General features: G+C 43.3%; 1 protein-coding gene across 1 annotated transcript; it reads right to left on the minus strand.

The window, feature by feature from the left end:
- Positions 1 to 381: 381 nt before the first annotated feature.
- Positions 382 to 13,219, minus strand: IL36G (interleukin 36 gamma). The gene is made up of 6 exons (XM_061210903.1): positions 13,195 to 13,219; positions 12,505 to 12,628; positions 5,159 to 5,217; positions 4,567 to 4,674; positions 3,699 to 3,838; positions 382 to 591 (listed from the first exon to the last, which is right to left on the minus strand). Exons 1-6 carry the CDS (start codon positions 13,217 to 13,219, stop codon positions 382 to 384), a joined length of 666 nt encoding a protein of 221 aa, XP_061066886.1.
- Positions 13,220 to 16,259: the final 3,040 nt, after the last annotated feature.

Below are 16,259 nucleotides of genomic sequence, written 5' to 3' on the forward strand. Positions count from 1 at the left end.
AAACAAAGATCAGCTCCATGCTAGTCCCAGGATCTTGGGTAAGACTGGTGAGTTCTGAATTCGTGGTTCTTCATAACCACCACTGGGACAGGTGTTCCTACTGTTTTTTGGGTCCCGATGTCCTTGTACAGATGGCTTGAGAGATGTACAGTTTCAGCTTGAAAGGAGAGCCACACATCACCGCCTCACTCCTGCTTTGGAGCCCACATTCTATTCCTTGGGTGCCACGAGATCATTGCTTCTTCTCCGTTCATAAAATAAGATGAGAACAGGGACAAGCCCACCTCTCAGCATCAATGTGCAATGACGCTGAGATAATACAGATGAAAACACGCTGAGAACGAGAAATTAATAAGACCAAGCTGCCACCTCTAGGCTGAGTTAAATCCTTAAATTCATATGGAAGGCAGTACTGTACATTCTCCCCAGGTCCGAAGTGAGAAAGATGGGCTGGCCTCTCTTGGAGGAGGCGATGAACCAGCTGGGAAAGGCCACAGACTCAAAGGTGGAGGTAATGCCTGTCTGGCCATGGTAGAAGAGGAGGGGCTTCATGGGCTTAGCTTGGTTGTACAGATCCAGTATCTGCCGGTCCTGAAACGGGACAGAAAATGCCAGAAGGATAAGCACAGGCTGTTTGAGTAGTTCAACATTACTTGTACACAACATGTAAATGTTCCAAAGTTTGAGCAACCCTATCCATCTATTAGAGCAAGCCTAGAAAAACCCATTTCAAAGGAACAGCAGAGTGGGCACACATGACATCTCACCTTCCTGCCCCCCACCCTCAAATCCAGAGATGGCATGGAGTGACACAAGGCACAGGTTCATGAACAAGTGGCCACCCTTGAATGACAAATTGGAACTCTCCCCGCACAAGAGGCTGCGGGGACCACCCCACCCCCAGGAAAAGGAAGGAAATGCAAATTTGCTGCAGGAAGCCAAGGTCTTCCCTCACCGAAGCTGCATCCGTGAGAGCCCCCCTCCTGCAAGAATCACTGCTCTGGCAAAGGACCGCCAGGGCAGGGGTGTTTGGGTTTCCAATTAATTGCCAAACATATGAGAAAGGTCAGAGCCATGAAAAAGGCACAAGAGGGTCTAACAAATCAAAGGACTTGCACTCAAAAAAGCAAAGTATATAGAACCATCAGAAAAGGTTTCTATATTGTATATAGAAGTATATTTGTAGATGTATATATTTATATATTCACATACCATTCTATTTAGGTAAGATAAGTATTTCTAAGTAAATTGCATTATGTCCAAGATCCCCAAAGAGACACAGGAATGGTTCATAATTCAGCCACATTCCACCCTGAGTAGGGGGAATTCTTCCAAAAGATTCCTTTATTCAGTTAATAACTTCCAGTTAATCTATCCAATTCTTTGAGCAGCCAAAAACCTAGGAGTCATCCTTGATATTGCTTTCTTAGATCCCTCAACATTTAACCCAGCAGCAAGGCCTGTGAGCCCTATTTCCAAAATCTTTCCTGAACTGAGCCACCTCTCACTCCCTCCCCTACACCTGCTCCATCCTTACCACCCATTCTCCACAAAGCAGTTGAGTTAACTATAAACTGAAATAATTGAATAAATAAGATCATGTTACCTTCTGGCTTAAATGTCTTGAATGATTTTCTAATTATCACAAAATTCAAAGTCTTTAACAAAGCCTGCAGGGTCAACACCATGCAGCTCTTGCTTACAGAGCTGAAAATGTACTGTTTGGTCCTCATCTTCTTAACCACACCCCACATTCACTCTGTCAGCAAAGCCCATTGACTCAATTGAAAATATTTCCAGAATCTGACCGTTTTCTTCCTACCTCCATGCTATCCCCATATCCATCAGGTCACACCTGGATCACCTCAAAGCCTCCAACAGGACTTTCCCCTTTGCCCTTCACACTCGGCTATCAAGTAGCAGCCAAAATAATCCCTGGTGGTTCAGTGGTTAAGAATCTGTCTTACAATGCAGGACATGCCGGTTGGATTCCTGGTCAGGGAACTAAGATCCCACGTGCCACGGGGCAACTAAGGCCTCACATGGCAACTACTGAGCCTGTGGGCCACAACTAAAGAGCACACGTGCAGCAACTACTGAGCCCGGGCGCTCTGGAGCTCATGCACCACAACAAAAAGCCCTCATGCTGCAATGAATGATCCTGCACGCCGCAACTAAGACCCAATGCATCCAATAAATAAGTAAATAAATAAATGAATAATTTTTTTAAAAACCATATGTCCGTTCATGTCACTCTTCTATTCAAAACATTCTAACAATTTGAATTGATTGAACTTGCCCTCACTGGACACTGCTGGCTCACTCCTTTGCCTCCCTCCCATCTGCTAAAATCTCACCTTTGCAATAATGTCTGCTGTACTATTTACCACACAGCCAGACTCCAGCTGTTTCTGGCACTGCCAGTCTCTTTACCTGTCTCTAATCGTTCTTTCCCAGGAGACATAACACCCTTTCACATGCCACAGATCTACCCATGATTATACTTCTTGTGGACCACTTCTCTTCTCCCACTAGAATGCAAGCCCCAGGAGGGCAGGACTCTTTGCCATTCTGTGCACTGATGATTCGCAAACGCCCACAACAGTGATGGAGGCCAGTAAGAACACACACATTTGCTGACTTGGATTATATTGAGTTGAATTAAATTGAATTGCAGTAAACAGAAGTTTCAGAAACAAGTTTTTACTAACAGGCAGTTATAAAGAAGAAAAACGCAAAAGCAACTAGAGAGCTTCAGAATTAACATAGTAAAGATTGAAATTTCATAAAAACACAATAGAAAGATAATTTAGCAGGCAGGGTGCGAATTAAAAGGTAATCATGACCTGGGATGTTGAATCAACAAGTTCTCCCAGAATGCAACATGAAAAAAAAAAGGACAGAAAGTATGAGAAATTAGGTGAGATATTGAAGTGAGATCTCGAAGTTCCGATAACTGCTGAATAGGAATTCAAAAAGGAGAGGGGAGGCAGAATGAAGGAGAGAATATACTTGAATAAACATTCATAGAGACATGGATGGACCTAGAGTCTGTCATAGAAAGTGAAGTAAGCCAGAAAGAAGAAAACAAATATTGTATATTAACTCATGTATGTGGAATCTAGAAAAATGGTACAGATGAACCTATTGGCAGGGCAGGAATAGAGATGCAGACGTGGGGAATGGACATGTGGACACGGGGGGTGGGATGTATTGGGAGATTGGGACTGACATATGTGCACTGCCATGTGTAGAACAGATAGCTAGTGGGAACCTGCTGTATAACACAGGGAGCTCAGCTCGGTGCTCTGTGGTGACCTAGATGGGTGGAACGGGGGGTGGGGTGGGAGGGAGGTCCAAGAGGGAGGGGATATATGTATACATATATGTGATTCACTTCATTGTACAGCAGAAACTAACAGAACATTGTAGAGTAACTATACCCCAATTAAAACAAACAAACAAACAATGGCTAGAATGTCTCAATATTCAAGAAAGACGAGTCCTCACCTAGGGAGGGGCAGGATAAATCAAATTAAAGTCTATTGCAGGCACATTATTCTAAAGGAGGAAGGGATAAGTATGCTTAAGAACAGGAGGATATTTCTTTTTTTAATTATAAAATTAGATCTCCTAACAAATCAACTTCTCAGAAAAGAAACTGAGGTTTTTCTACATTATTTTTCTTAGTCACTCACCTTCAGCTGCAATTTGGGCTGTCCTCCGACGTCCTCACAATGCAGCCACATTTCTGGATTCTGTATTCCCAAATAAAAGGGAATCCCTTTGTCTTTCTCAAGAGAGCCTGGATTCTTGCATGGGGCAACAGTGACAATGACTGTTAGATAAGAAGGGATATGGTGTCAGTGCCCCTTTGGAAGGCAGCTATGTTCACCACTATACCACCAACGCACACAGTCCTTGCCCTTTTGAAGTCAGGAAAGACCAGGATCTTCCAGGCAAGGCTGGAAGAGACCTTAAGAGTATAATCCCTACTACCCCAGACCCACAAAATGGCCAGCCCCATATTCATTCATTCATTCATTCATTCACACCAAGCACCAATCACTGCCCTAAGAAATGGAGCAAACGCAAAGAGTTAATCAGAGGGCAGACCCCACCCTTGAGATTTTCACACCGCTGCTTGAACACCTGGAGGTGAGAAGCTCCAATCCCAAGCAGCCCCCCTGAGCCTTGGAGAGCTCTGTTCATTGACAAGTATTGCCTAATGTCATGTTGAGATCTGCCTTCCTGTGCTATCCAACCAATTAGTCCTCTTAGGACACCAGAAGTCTGGCAGAACAAACCACTCCTCTTCCCTAAGACAGGCCTTCAGATCACTGAAAGCAGCTCTCCTCCTCCCCAGAACGCTGCTCCACTCTCTCTGTTCTCTTTGCCCTGGTCCAAGACACCCCTTCCCAGGCAGGTGTGGAATTCTTCCCCCTCCAGGTGAGCCCTGTTATAAAGCCACACTTTTAACAAAAGGCTGGGTACCAGTATCCCAGCCGCACTGAAGTGCAGGGGATCACGTCACAAGGATCAACCACATGGTGACCTCTCACCTACCTGGAGTCACACCGTTGCTCCGTGGAACTGCCACGAGGGTCTGACCCTGAAGGAACCACACCTGCTGATTCAAGTCAAAGACTTCTCCAACCCGAGGTTTCTCCATTACTATTTAAATAGAAAAGAATAATGAAGAAACATAATTAAGGTTGCTTTACCAGATGTTAGGAGAAAGATTATCTACTCCAGGCCTTTCAGGAAGGACGGTTCAGGGTTTACACATCAAAACTGGCAGCTCTCACATGGCCCATCAGCTCAGCCTTTCTTTCCAGTAAAACTATGAGCTCTGGTGTGGAGGACAAGGCTGTAACCGGTCTAAGAGTTAGACCATAAATGAGTTAAACCTTCATCTCCATAAGTACACATGTGTCAAGGCCCAGCTACTCACTTTGACAGCCACTTTGTATTTGGCCCAAGGCTAGATCTGAAGCTGGAGCAGTGAAAAAGAAATGGTCCTCACCCTCGCGGTCCAGTGGGAGATGGACAGCATTGGGTGGTAAGGTCCATATACAGGGAGGGGCAGAGAAGGCTGGGGTGTCCAGAAGAGACAGGCATGAGTGTCCCCAGTCTCCAGACCCCATCCCAACATTACCTGTACAGACTAGTTCATGGGCTTCCAGAACGCCTGCCACAGCGGGATTGTCTTGGCACCTGTGAGGACATTGATAGGAGATCTGAGTCTCAGGAGGCATTTCCAGACCCTCCCAGGATACTGGTTCTTAAGGTCCTGATTCTGGGCAGGGACCTGGGAAGCCTGGCCTGATACCAAACCCTCGTCAGAAGATCTAGGCCACCTCCTGGGACAAAACCTCAAGGCAACCTTAGGGAGGGGCTATCAAGCAGAATTTTCCTCCACCCAGAGATCCAGCCAGGGACAGTGTCCCCCTAGGGGTTCCAAGGCCAGGCACGACTTTTGACCTTAAATACCCTACAGCTCCCTGATGTCTGTGTCTCCTCCTCCCAGCAGCCCTCCCCACTCCCACTGGCAAATTTGTCTGCCTGGGAACAGGGGAGGGACCCGAGCCAAGGCAGCTCTGCCAGGATCCTAGCAGCTCCCCAGTAAGAAGCAGCTAGCTCCACACAGGACAAGACATGGACCCAGCCTGGCGTGGCTCCACCCCTTCACTGAGCCCTAAAGCACAGAAAAGAGGGATGTATAAGAGTCAAGGGACCTTTCAGCTATCCGCTGGCAAGAACCTTTATCAAAAGTGCAGGGGACTGAATCGCAGCTCAAGCAGCTCCCGAGAGCAGTGACGGGCCCTGATAGAGTGGGGAACACTTATCTGGAGAGCATAGGGAGGTGCCAGCTTCCTCAGTGGGGAGGAAATCACAGCGTCAGTATGAGGATGACCTGTCTGGGCTCCCTGAGAAGTAAGCACCCAGCCAAGCCCTACCAACAGGGTTAATGACAGACCCTGGGTTTCTCAGGAGGGGGAGACTGAGGGACTTCCCCAGATCCCAGTTCTCCTGCTGTGTCACTCTGGAGCTAGAACTGGACATGCAGGCTCTAAGTGAAGGGAATCCATCACCTGGGCCCAGGAAGCTTGCCCACTGCAGTTTCACTAAGAGAGTCCTGTGATGGCAAAATTAGCTGTGGGCTCAGGCAGGAGCCATATGGCATTCCTGGCCACCCAACTGTTCCACTTTGGGCTGCCCGTGAGTGGAGGGTTAGGCTAAAAGTCCCTCCCCCACTCTTTCAGCCCCTCAGAGATGCACCTCTATCCTCTTGGGAGCCACAGGCATTGAGCAGCACACCCTTAACTGAGATAATCCTGGTCCCTGCTGCCCCCAAATATAGTGGACTCCAGACCAGCCTAAGGACTAACGAGGTAGGTAGTGATTTCTCCAAAAACTGAGCCCCAGTTGCCAACTTATTCCTCACCCTCTGCTCCAGTAATGCAGGCCATTTGTAGGTTCTCAACAAATGGTAAGTTATTTTTCTATATGTTTGTTACACACACACACACACACACACAAAATCTGCTGAGGTCACACATAAAAATTTTCTGAGACGAGTTAATTTGACTGAAGTGAGTTTCAGAAGGCAGACTAGAAGCACCTAGAGCTTCATATTCACCTGGAAAAAAAAGTGCCAAGAATAAGACAGAACCTTCTAGGCAAGCACCTCCATGAGCCCCTCTTCCCAACCCTGAAAAGAGTCTCCTTGGTCAACCTCTCATACATTTCACCCCCATCTCCTTTTTGGCCTTAGAAGAACATAGTCTTTTCCTGTTGAGGTCCCAGTCCCATCACTTTTGGTTTCTGGAGGGCAGTTAGGAATTTAGACACTTCTGTTCAAAGCCAAGCTCAGCCATTGTCACCCCTTGAGTCCCCTCCACCCAGCTGAAGAGTCTCTCCATTATGCGTCAGTCAACATATCCCCTTTCTTGGGATGTTTACCACAAAACAGCATCGAAAAGGCTCCATCTTCTGGCCCCCAAATTCCTTAGGTCTCTGTTTCAATCAGGATCCAGTCTGGAAAGCAGAACCCACACAAGGAATTGCAAACAAAGGGAATTGTACACAAGAAACTGGTAACACACATGTCAGAAGGCTGAAGAGTAAAAAGGAGTGGCCAAGGTATCCCAGATAGCACCCAATGTGGGAAGGAATCAAGAGGAAACAAAAGAATCTAGAAGCTCAAAGGAGGAAACTTGTAGGACTGATACTTAGACCTCTGGACGGGTTCCTCTGCTGAACTGATGCTCAGACCTGTGAAAAGAGAGTGTAGTCCTCTGGGCACATGAACTGCAAAGGTGGAGATGAGGGGTCAACCCCGGAGATGCTCCAAGGGCCCAAGGGACACAACACAGACAGCTGTATTTCCATTGATTCAAAAGCCTTTGGGAGCAGGTTGGTGCCATCACATGCAAGAAAGTAATAGTCACTTAAAGAAGACATTTTACAGTGGCTGTGTGACGGTGAGAGACGGTGTTTTCTGTTCACTTCTTCAGCAGGCTTTATTTGTCTGTCCTCCCAGGCTGATTAATAGCAGAGCTGATTTTTTCTTTCAGTTCTGAGCAAGTTTTGACTCTCAGATTCTGACTTTTTTCGGAGGGGATGGGCCTGGGGGGGGGGGGAAGTTGACGCTAAGATCTACTATTAATAGTTTTGTTACTTTTCACCTGAGTTGGTAAATTATTTAATGGAAGAGTACATGTAAAACTGGCAAATTCTGAATAAGGCTTGTATTTCAGTTAATATTGCAATATCAATGTCAATTTCCAGGGTTTTGACAATGTACTGTGGCTGGGTAAAATAAGATAATACAATACATATTTTTTTAAGCTTTTGGGAAAAAAAGGGGTGGGGGAATTCCCTGGCCGTCCAGTGGTTAGGACTCCACACTCTCACTGCTGAGGGCAAGGGTTCAATCCCTGGTCGGGAAACTAGGATCTCACAAGCCACGCAGCCAGAAAGAAAGAAAGAAAGGAAAGGAAGGAAAGAAAGAAAGAGAAAGAAAAAAAAGAAGAAAGAAAGAAAGAAAGAAAGAAAGAAAGAAAGAAAGAAAGAAAGAAAGAAAGAAAGAAAGAAAGAAAGAAAGAAAGAAAGGAAGGAAGGAAGGAAGGAAGGAAGGAAGGAAGGAAGGAGGGAGGGAGGGAGGGAGGGAGGGAGGGAGGGAAGGAAGGAAGAAAGAAAGAAAGAAAAGAAAGAAAGAAAGAAAAGAAAGGAAGGAAGGAAGGAAGGAAGGAAGAAAGGAAGGAAGGAAGGAAGGAAGGAAGGAAGGAAGAAAGAAAGAAAGAAAGAAAGAAAGAAAGGGAGGAAGGGAGGAAGGGAGGAAGGGAGGAAGAAAGCAAGAAAGCAAGAAGAAAGAAAGAAAGAATGAAAGAAAGAAAGAATGAAAGAAAGAAAAAAGAAAGAAAGAAAAGAAAGGAAGGAAGGGAGGAAGGGAGGAAGGGAGGAAGAAAGCAAGAAAGCAAGAAGAAAGAAAGAAAGAAAGAATGAAAGAAAGAAAAAAGAAAGAAAGAAAAGAAAGGAAGGAAGGAAGGAAGGAAGGGAGAAAGGAAGGAAGAAAGAAAGAAAGAAAGGAAGGAAGGGAGGAAGGGAGGAAGAAAGCAAGAAAGGAAAGAAAGGAAGGTAGGAAGGAAAGAAGGAAGGAAGAAAGAAAGAAAAAGAAAGGGAGGAAGGGAGGAAGAAAGCAAGAAAGCAAGAAGAAAGAAAAAGAAAGAAAGAGAAAGAAAGAAAGAAAGAAAAAAGAAAGAAAGAAAGAAAGAAAGAAAAGACTTTGGTGTATAGCTTGGATTTTCCATGCCCAGATAAAGATTGCAAAAGCCTACGTATGATGGTGACATGTGTCTTCTTTAGCCTCAGCCTCTTATTCCACTTGATCTTGACGTTTTCCTGGCTCCCCAACATTCAGAGCAACCAGTATTCCCAGAATTATCAGCCATCTGCATCCATTCTGAAGTCCCCAGTTTCAACTTTAGTGTGAATGAGTATCAGAGAAATGAGAAGGAATAGTACTGATGATGGTAAGAAGGAAGAACTGAGCCACTGGGGTGAGTAATTGAAGAGCAGAGAGCCCATCTAGTAAAGAAATGGACCAGAACTTTTGTCTTAGAGCAGAATGGATGATTACATGATCCCTTAGCTATATTTGAGAAGACTGTTAATATTCATGCTGATCATAAAAAGTAAAGAATATGGTTCTGTTTTATAAACATAACCCAGTTTGCCAGATTCCATTAATGTTTTATTGTCACCTAGAACAATGAAAATTATGCACACTGTTAAGTGTGGCTTGAATTGAATTCCAGTAAGTATTCATAAAGCCAAAGGTACTAGACATGCAAATAATTTGAAGAGATCACTAAGTTCAGATTCCAATTTCCAAGTTCTAAGATAGCATCATCCACCCTTGTTTGGTAACAAGTCCCACCAGTCTGCTCACTTAACATGTCCATCATCTTAATAAGTTGAGGAAACATCAATGGAAACCAGCTAGAATAAGAGAGCTTGATCATTCACTACCACTGGAATCTCTAGATCTCTTCACAATCTCCGCAATGACTTATTCATGTAACCAAGTTGACAATCACAAGTAATAAAGCGTGAAGCAGTAGAGGTTATCTGGCCCCCACAGTTGACAAACACACAGAATCAAATTAATGGTATCAGTAGAACTAGGCTTAATCCAGGGCTCTCTGCTACAGTGTTCACCAGTGCCCTTGGGGTTCCTAAGAGGACCAAAGCCACTGTAGCTTAGATTCTATCATAGCTACCTTCAAGCAGGACTGGCAGCCTGGGCTGGGTATTGCTACTGGAAAAAAACTGGCACTCACCTTCATTCAACTAATGGGGCAACATGATATGTATCATGAACCACAAAGAATAGCATGGAGCCTTTGGTACTCTAGTCGATTTGGGAAAATACCAAGGAAATTCCCAGGGCAGCCTCTGCAGTACACACTTTACCCAGCGTGGGTGGGATGATGTAGTTGAACTTGCCCAAACCTCTGCTCCTCCAAACAGCCCAAGCCCATTGTCTAAGACTTGCATCCCTGTGGGCTGACCTATCACATCTCCCCGAAGCTAGTTTCTCCATGAAACCCCAGGTTTTAGGAGTTGGGCCGAGATGCTATTTAACAGCTTCCTCTCTCTCATGAAAATGAAGGACAAATGAACAAAATAACCTCCGAACTACTCACCAAAATGGCAGAAATAAGTAGAAGCATTAAAAGCACTAAGACAAAAGAATCAACTACACAGGACCAACATAAAGGGGTATTTTTCTAAATTTAAAACAGCTATTGACCAAGTTGTACGCTTATGATGTGCAACCAAAAAATAAAAAGCAAACAGTAAAACCTTAATTGGACAGCTTGTGGTACAACACTTAAGGAAAGGTTGTAGGTTAAACGCCTAAAGTTTGAAATTCCCATACAAAGAGTCAAATGCCAGAGTACTTTTAGCCTTTGCCCAATGATCACACAAAATGCAAAGCCATGAAAGAAAAGATGGTAAGTTGATCATCATCAAAATTTTAGAATTTGGGGCAAACTTGGACAAAACACACCATGGAAGAAAGTTAAAAGATAAGGTACCTTTGGGGCTTCCCTGCTGGCACAATGGTTAAGACTCTGCCTGCCAATGCAGGGGACACGGGTAAGATCCCTGGTCCAGGAAGATCCCACATGCTCACAACTAGCCCATGAGCCACAACTACTGAAGCCCACGCGCCTAGAGCCAGTGCTCCACAACAAGAGGAGCCACCGCAATGAGAAGCCTGTGCACCGCAACAAAGAGTAGACCCCGCTAGCCGCAACTAGAGAAAGCCCGCACACAGCAGTGAGGACACAACACAGCCAAAAAAAAAAAAAAAAAGTAAAATTAATTAATTAATTAAATTTTTAAAAAAAGATAAGGTACCTGGGAGAAAATATTTGCAACACATCTAACAAGCTAATAATTAATATCCAAAGTTTTTTAATTGTTCCTACTAATCAATAAGAAAAATGCAAATAATTCTATAGGAAAAATGAGTGGCAGATGTAAAAAGCATTTCACTGAGAAGAAAATGTAAATATCCAGTAAGTAGAAGTAATTATAGTTAACCATACTAGTAATTACCAAGATGCCAATCAAAGCAATAATGAAATTCAGTTTCCACCCATCAGGAAGGCACAAATTAAATAGATAATAGGCAATGGTGTGAGGAAACAGATTCACTCACTGGATGGATGGATGAGTGAATCAGCACAGCCTTTTTGGAAAGCAATTTCTCAGAAATTTAAAAGGTATGTACCCTTGACCCATCAATTCTACTTACGATAATCTATTGGTTAAGTTACCTTCAGCTTCAAAAGCTAGAAAAACCCAATTCAAAGTGGCTAAAACAATAAAAATACTTACTAGAGCACATAATTGGAAGCCCAGGAGTAGTGTAGGATCATGGTTGCTGATGTGATAGTTCTATGACGTCAGCAAGGATCAGCATTTTTTTAATTCTCTCTGAACTGACTTACATAACATAGGGCCAGTTTCCTTCAAGGCTGTAAGATAATTGCCTTTGACGATCAGAATTGCATGCTCAGTCATTTATATCCTGCAAGGAAAAGAATGTCTCTCCCACATCAAAGTCTCAAGAATGTTTGGGTCAACTTGGGAGCCATGCTGTGTCAATCAGCTTCTAACAAGCAACATAGGATGCATTCAAATTTAGCAATTTGAAGTAAACGTAATGAAGGAGTTATTTACAAAGATGTGGGCAGAGTATAGCGAAATCCCAAGGCATAGTGCAGAACCCCAGGGCTTCTAACAGTAGGATACACCCTTTACCACCCATAGGCTTGAAGGGACAAGAGGAGGAAATGACTACCAGAACCCAGAGAGAGAGCATTGTGGAGAGGGCCATTTAATAGAAGTTATGACCTTTGTCAAGAAAACGTCAGGCGAATTTGCAGCAACATGGATAGACCTAGAGACGATCATACTAAGTGAAGTAAATCAGACAGAGAAAGACAAATATCATATGACATCACTTATATGTGGAATCATAAAAAAAATGATACAAATGAACATATTTATAAAACAGAAATAGACTCACAGACATAGAAAACAAACTTACGGTTACCAAAGGGGAAAGGGGGGAGGGATAAATTAGGATTTGGGATTAACAGATACACACTACTATATATAAAATAGATAAACAACAAGGACCCTATGCATAGCACAGGGAACTATATTCAATACCTTGTAACAACCTATAATGGAAAAAAACCTGAAAAAGAATATATATGTGTGTGTGTGTGTGTGTGTGTGTGTGTGTGTGTATATATATATATATATATATATATATATATATATATAACTGAATCACTTTGTTGTGCACCTGAAACTAACACAACATTGTAAATCAACTACACTTCAGTTTTTTAAAAAAGTCAGGCCGGGTGACCCCAGAAGGGAGGAACCAGGGAATAGATACCCTGACCTCACCCCTTCCCACCATCCAATTTCCTTCCAGTGTCTCTTGAGGGGTAATAGAAGTCATCCAGCATCATCCAAGTCTTCCATCCCTCTGGGTCATGGTCTTCCTCCAGGGGTGAGAAATCTGTATTCCCTATCCCAAGCGAAATATAAAAAATTATCAGCTTCTGAATCATCACAAGTTAGGTCAATGTGGTCATACCCACAACTGAAACTCTTTTTTTTTTTAATTAATTAATTAATTAATTATATTTTTGGCCACGTTAGGTCTTTGTTGCTGCATGCGGGCTTTCTCCAGTTGCAGCGAGCGGGGGCTACTCTTCGTTGCGGTGCACGGGCTTCTCATTGCGGTGGCTTCTCTTGTTGCAGAGCACGGGCTCAGTAGTTGTGGCGCACTGGCTTAGTTGCTCCACAGCATGTGGGATCTTCCAGGACCAGGGCTCAAACCCATGTCCCCTGCATTGGCAGGTGGATTCTTAACCACTATGCCACCAGGGAAGTCCCTGAAGCTCTTTTTTAAGCCATTCCCAGTGTTATTCATATAAGGGGGTTAGAGGAAAAGGCAGGAGTGGGGAAGAAAAAGTTAAGCAGTCAACTGATGCACTCCTTGAATCCATAGCTACTCACTAGGTCTAATTTGGTAACCATGTTGCCTTTTTCCACCACTCATTCCATGTTCCCCCTACCCTCTACCAGTACCTCGGCTGATGCGCTCCTTCACCATGAGGGTGAATCAAGCCTTCATTTCTGTGGAATCAGAGTCCTTTGTGTTCTTCTTTATTGGGTGCTGCAGTTTTCCATTGACTAAAACTACTGGGCAAGGGACTAATAAGACATGTAACAAGACGTGCCCCAGGAAACCCCTTAGATTCCAGACACAGTCCTGTTTACCCTCACTGAGTAGCAGCAACCCAGTTTTCCCAGAGTAATCAGGATCAATCACCCCAACCAGTAAGGTGACTCCTTTCTTCCTGTTTATTCAGTGACAAGAAGAGCCTAAATGGTCAGGGGCAATCTTGGCTTCCAATTCCTCAGATCTCGTTTCCTCAGATCCATGTTTGTTGGACAGCCTAACATCAGACTTTAGGTCTCAGAGATCACACAAACATTTACTCCTTCTAAAATTGGAGATCATAATGGCCTTCCAGCCTCCTTCACAGTAATGATATGCCAATGACATGGAGATGATACACGCAAGTCTAAAGGCAAGAAAGAAAGTATTTAAAGTTAAAGGACAGGGGAGGACCTTCAAGATGGTGGAGGAGTAAGAAGTGGAGATCAGCTTCCTCCCCACAGATACATCAGAAATACATCTACATGTGGAACAGCTCCTACAGAACACCTACTGAACACTGGCAGAAGACCTCAGACTCCCCAAAAGATATATATATTTTTTCCTTTTTCTCTTTTTGTGAGTGTGTATGTGTATGCTTCTTTGTGTGATTTTGTCTGTATAGCTTTGCTTTTACCATTTGTCCTAGGGTTTTCTCTGTCTGGTTTTTTTTCTTTTTTCTTTTTTTTTTCTTTTTTTGTACACTTTTTAGCACTTGTTATCATTGGTGGATTTGTTTTTTGGTTTGGTTGCTCTCTTCTTTCTTTCTTTCTTTTTTTTTTAGTACTTTTTAATTTTTTTATTTTTCATTTTAATTATTTTATTTTATTTTTTTCTTTTTTTCTCCCTTTCTTCTGAGCCGTGTGGCTGACAGGGTCTTGGTGCTGTGCCTCTGAGGTGGGAGAGCCGAGTTCAGGACATTGGTCCAGCAGAGACCTCCCAGCTCCATGTAATACCAAAGAGCGAAAGCTCTCCCAGAGATCTCCATCTCAATGCTAAGACCAAGCTCCACTCAATGACCAGCAAGCTGCAGTGCTGGACACCCCATGCCAAACAACTAGCAAGACAGGAACACAATCCCACCCATTAGCAGAGAGGCTGCCTAAAATCATAATAAGGTCACAGGCACCCCAAAACACACCACCAGACGCGGTCTTGCCCACCTGAAAGACGAGATCCAGCCTCATCCACCAGAACACAGGCACCAGTCCCCTCCACCAGGAAGCCTACACAACCCACTGAACCAAACTTACCCAATGGGGGCAGACACCAAAAACAATGGGAAATACAAACCTGCAGCCTGTGAAAAGGAGACCCCAAACTCACTAAGTAGAGCAAAATGAGAAGACAGAGAAACACACAGCAGATGAAGGAGCAAGGTAAAAACCCATCAGACCAAACAAATGAAGAGGAAATAGGCAGTCTGCCTGAAAAAGAATTCAGAGTAATGATAGTAAAGATGATCCAAAATCTTGGAAATAATAGAATGGAGAAAATACAAGAAACATTTAGCAAGGACCTAGAAGAACTAAAGAGCAAACAAACAATGATGAACAACACAATAAATTAAATTAAAAATTCTCTAGAAGGAATCAATAGTAGAATAACTGAGGCAGAAGAATGGAGAAGTGACCTGGATGATAAAATAGTGGAAATAACTATCACAGAGCAGAATAAAGAAAAAAGAAGGAAAAGAATTTAGGACACTCTCACAGACCTCTGGGACAACATTAAATGCACCAACATTCGAATTATAGGGGTCCCAGAAGAAGAAGAGAAAAAGAAAAGGACTGAGAAAATATTTGAAGAGATTATAGTAGAAAACTTCCCTAATATGGGAAAGGAAATAGTCAATCAAGTCCAGGAAGCATAGAGACTCCCATACAGGATAAATCCATGGAGAAACATGCCAAGAAACATATTAATCAAACTATCAACAATTAAATACAAAGAAAAAATATTAAAAGCAGCAAGGGAAAAGCAACAAATAACATACAAGGGAATGCCCATAAGGTTAACAGCTGATTAAGGTTTCAGCAGAAACTCTGCAAGCCAGAAGGGAGTGGCAGGACATATTTAAAGTGATGAAAGGGAAAAACCTACAACCAAGATTACTCTACCAAGCAAGGATCTCATTCAGATTCGACAGAGAAATTAAAACCTTTACAGACAAGCAAAAGCTAAAAGAATTCAGCACCACCAAACGAGTTTTACAACAAGTGCTAAAGGAAGTGCTCTAGGCAGGAAACACAAGAGAAGGAAAAGACCTATAATAACAAACCCAGAACAATTAAGAAAATGGTAATAGGAACATACATATTGATAATTACCTTAAATATAAATGGATTAAATGCTCCAACCAAAAGACACAGACTGGCTGAATGGATACAAAAACAAGACCCATATATATGCTGTCTACAAGACACCCACTTCAGACCTAGGGACACATACAGACTGAAAGTGAGGGGATGGAAAACGACATTCCATGCAAATGGAAATCAAAAGAAAGCTGGAGTAGCAATTCTCATATTAGACAAAATAGACTTTAAAATAAAGACTATTGGGCTTCCCTGGTGGCGCAGTGGTTGAGAATCTGCCTGTCAATGCAGGGGACACGGGTTTGAGCCCTGGTCTGGGAGGATCCCACATGCCGTGGAGCAACTAGGCCCGTGAGCCACAACTACTGAGCCTGCACGTCTGGAGCCTGTGTTCCGCAACAAGAGAGGCCGCGATAGTGAGAGGCCCACCCACTGCAATGAAGAGTGGCCCCCGCTTGCCGCAACTAGAGAAAGCCCTCGCACAGAAACAAAGACTTAACACAGCCAAAAATAAATAAATAATTAATTAATTAATTTTTAAAAATAAATAAAATAAAGACTATTACAAGAGACAAAGGACACTACATAATGATCAAGGGATCAATCCAAGAAGA

This window comes from Eubalaena glacialis, chromosome 14 (assembly GCF_028564815.1).
Source record: "Eubalaena glacialis isolate mEubGla1 chromosome 14, mEubGla1.1.hap2.+ XY, whole genome shotgun sequence".
Classification (NCBI taxonomy): Eukaryota; Metazoa; Chordata; class Mammalia; order Artiodactyla; family Balaenidae; genus Eubalaena; species Eubalaena glacialis.

Excerpts from the sequence above, each read along its gene's own strand:
- IL36G (XM_061210903.1), bottom strand. The coding sequence starts at position 13,219 with ATGGTGAAGGAGCGCATCAGCCGAG. Across the intron at positions 4,675-5,158 it reads CCATGAACTAGTCTGTACAG|TAATGGAGAAACCTCGGGTT; the intron begins GTAATGTTGGGA and ends CTATTTAAATAG. Across the intron at positions 592-3,698 it reads AGCCCAAATTGCAGCTGAAG|GACCGGCAGATACTGGATCT; the intron begins GTGAGTGACTAA and ends GTCCCGTTTCAG.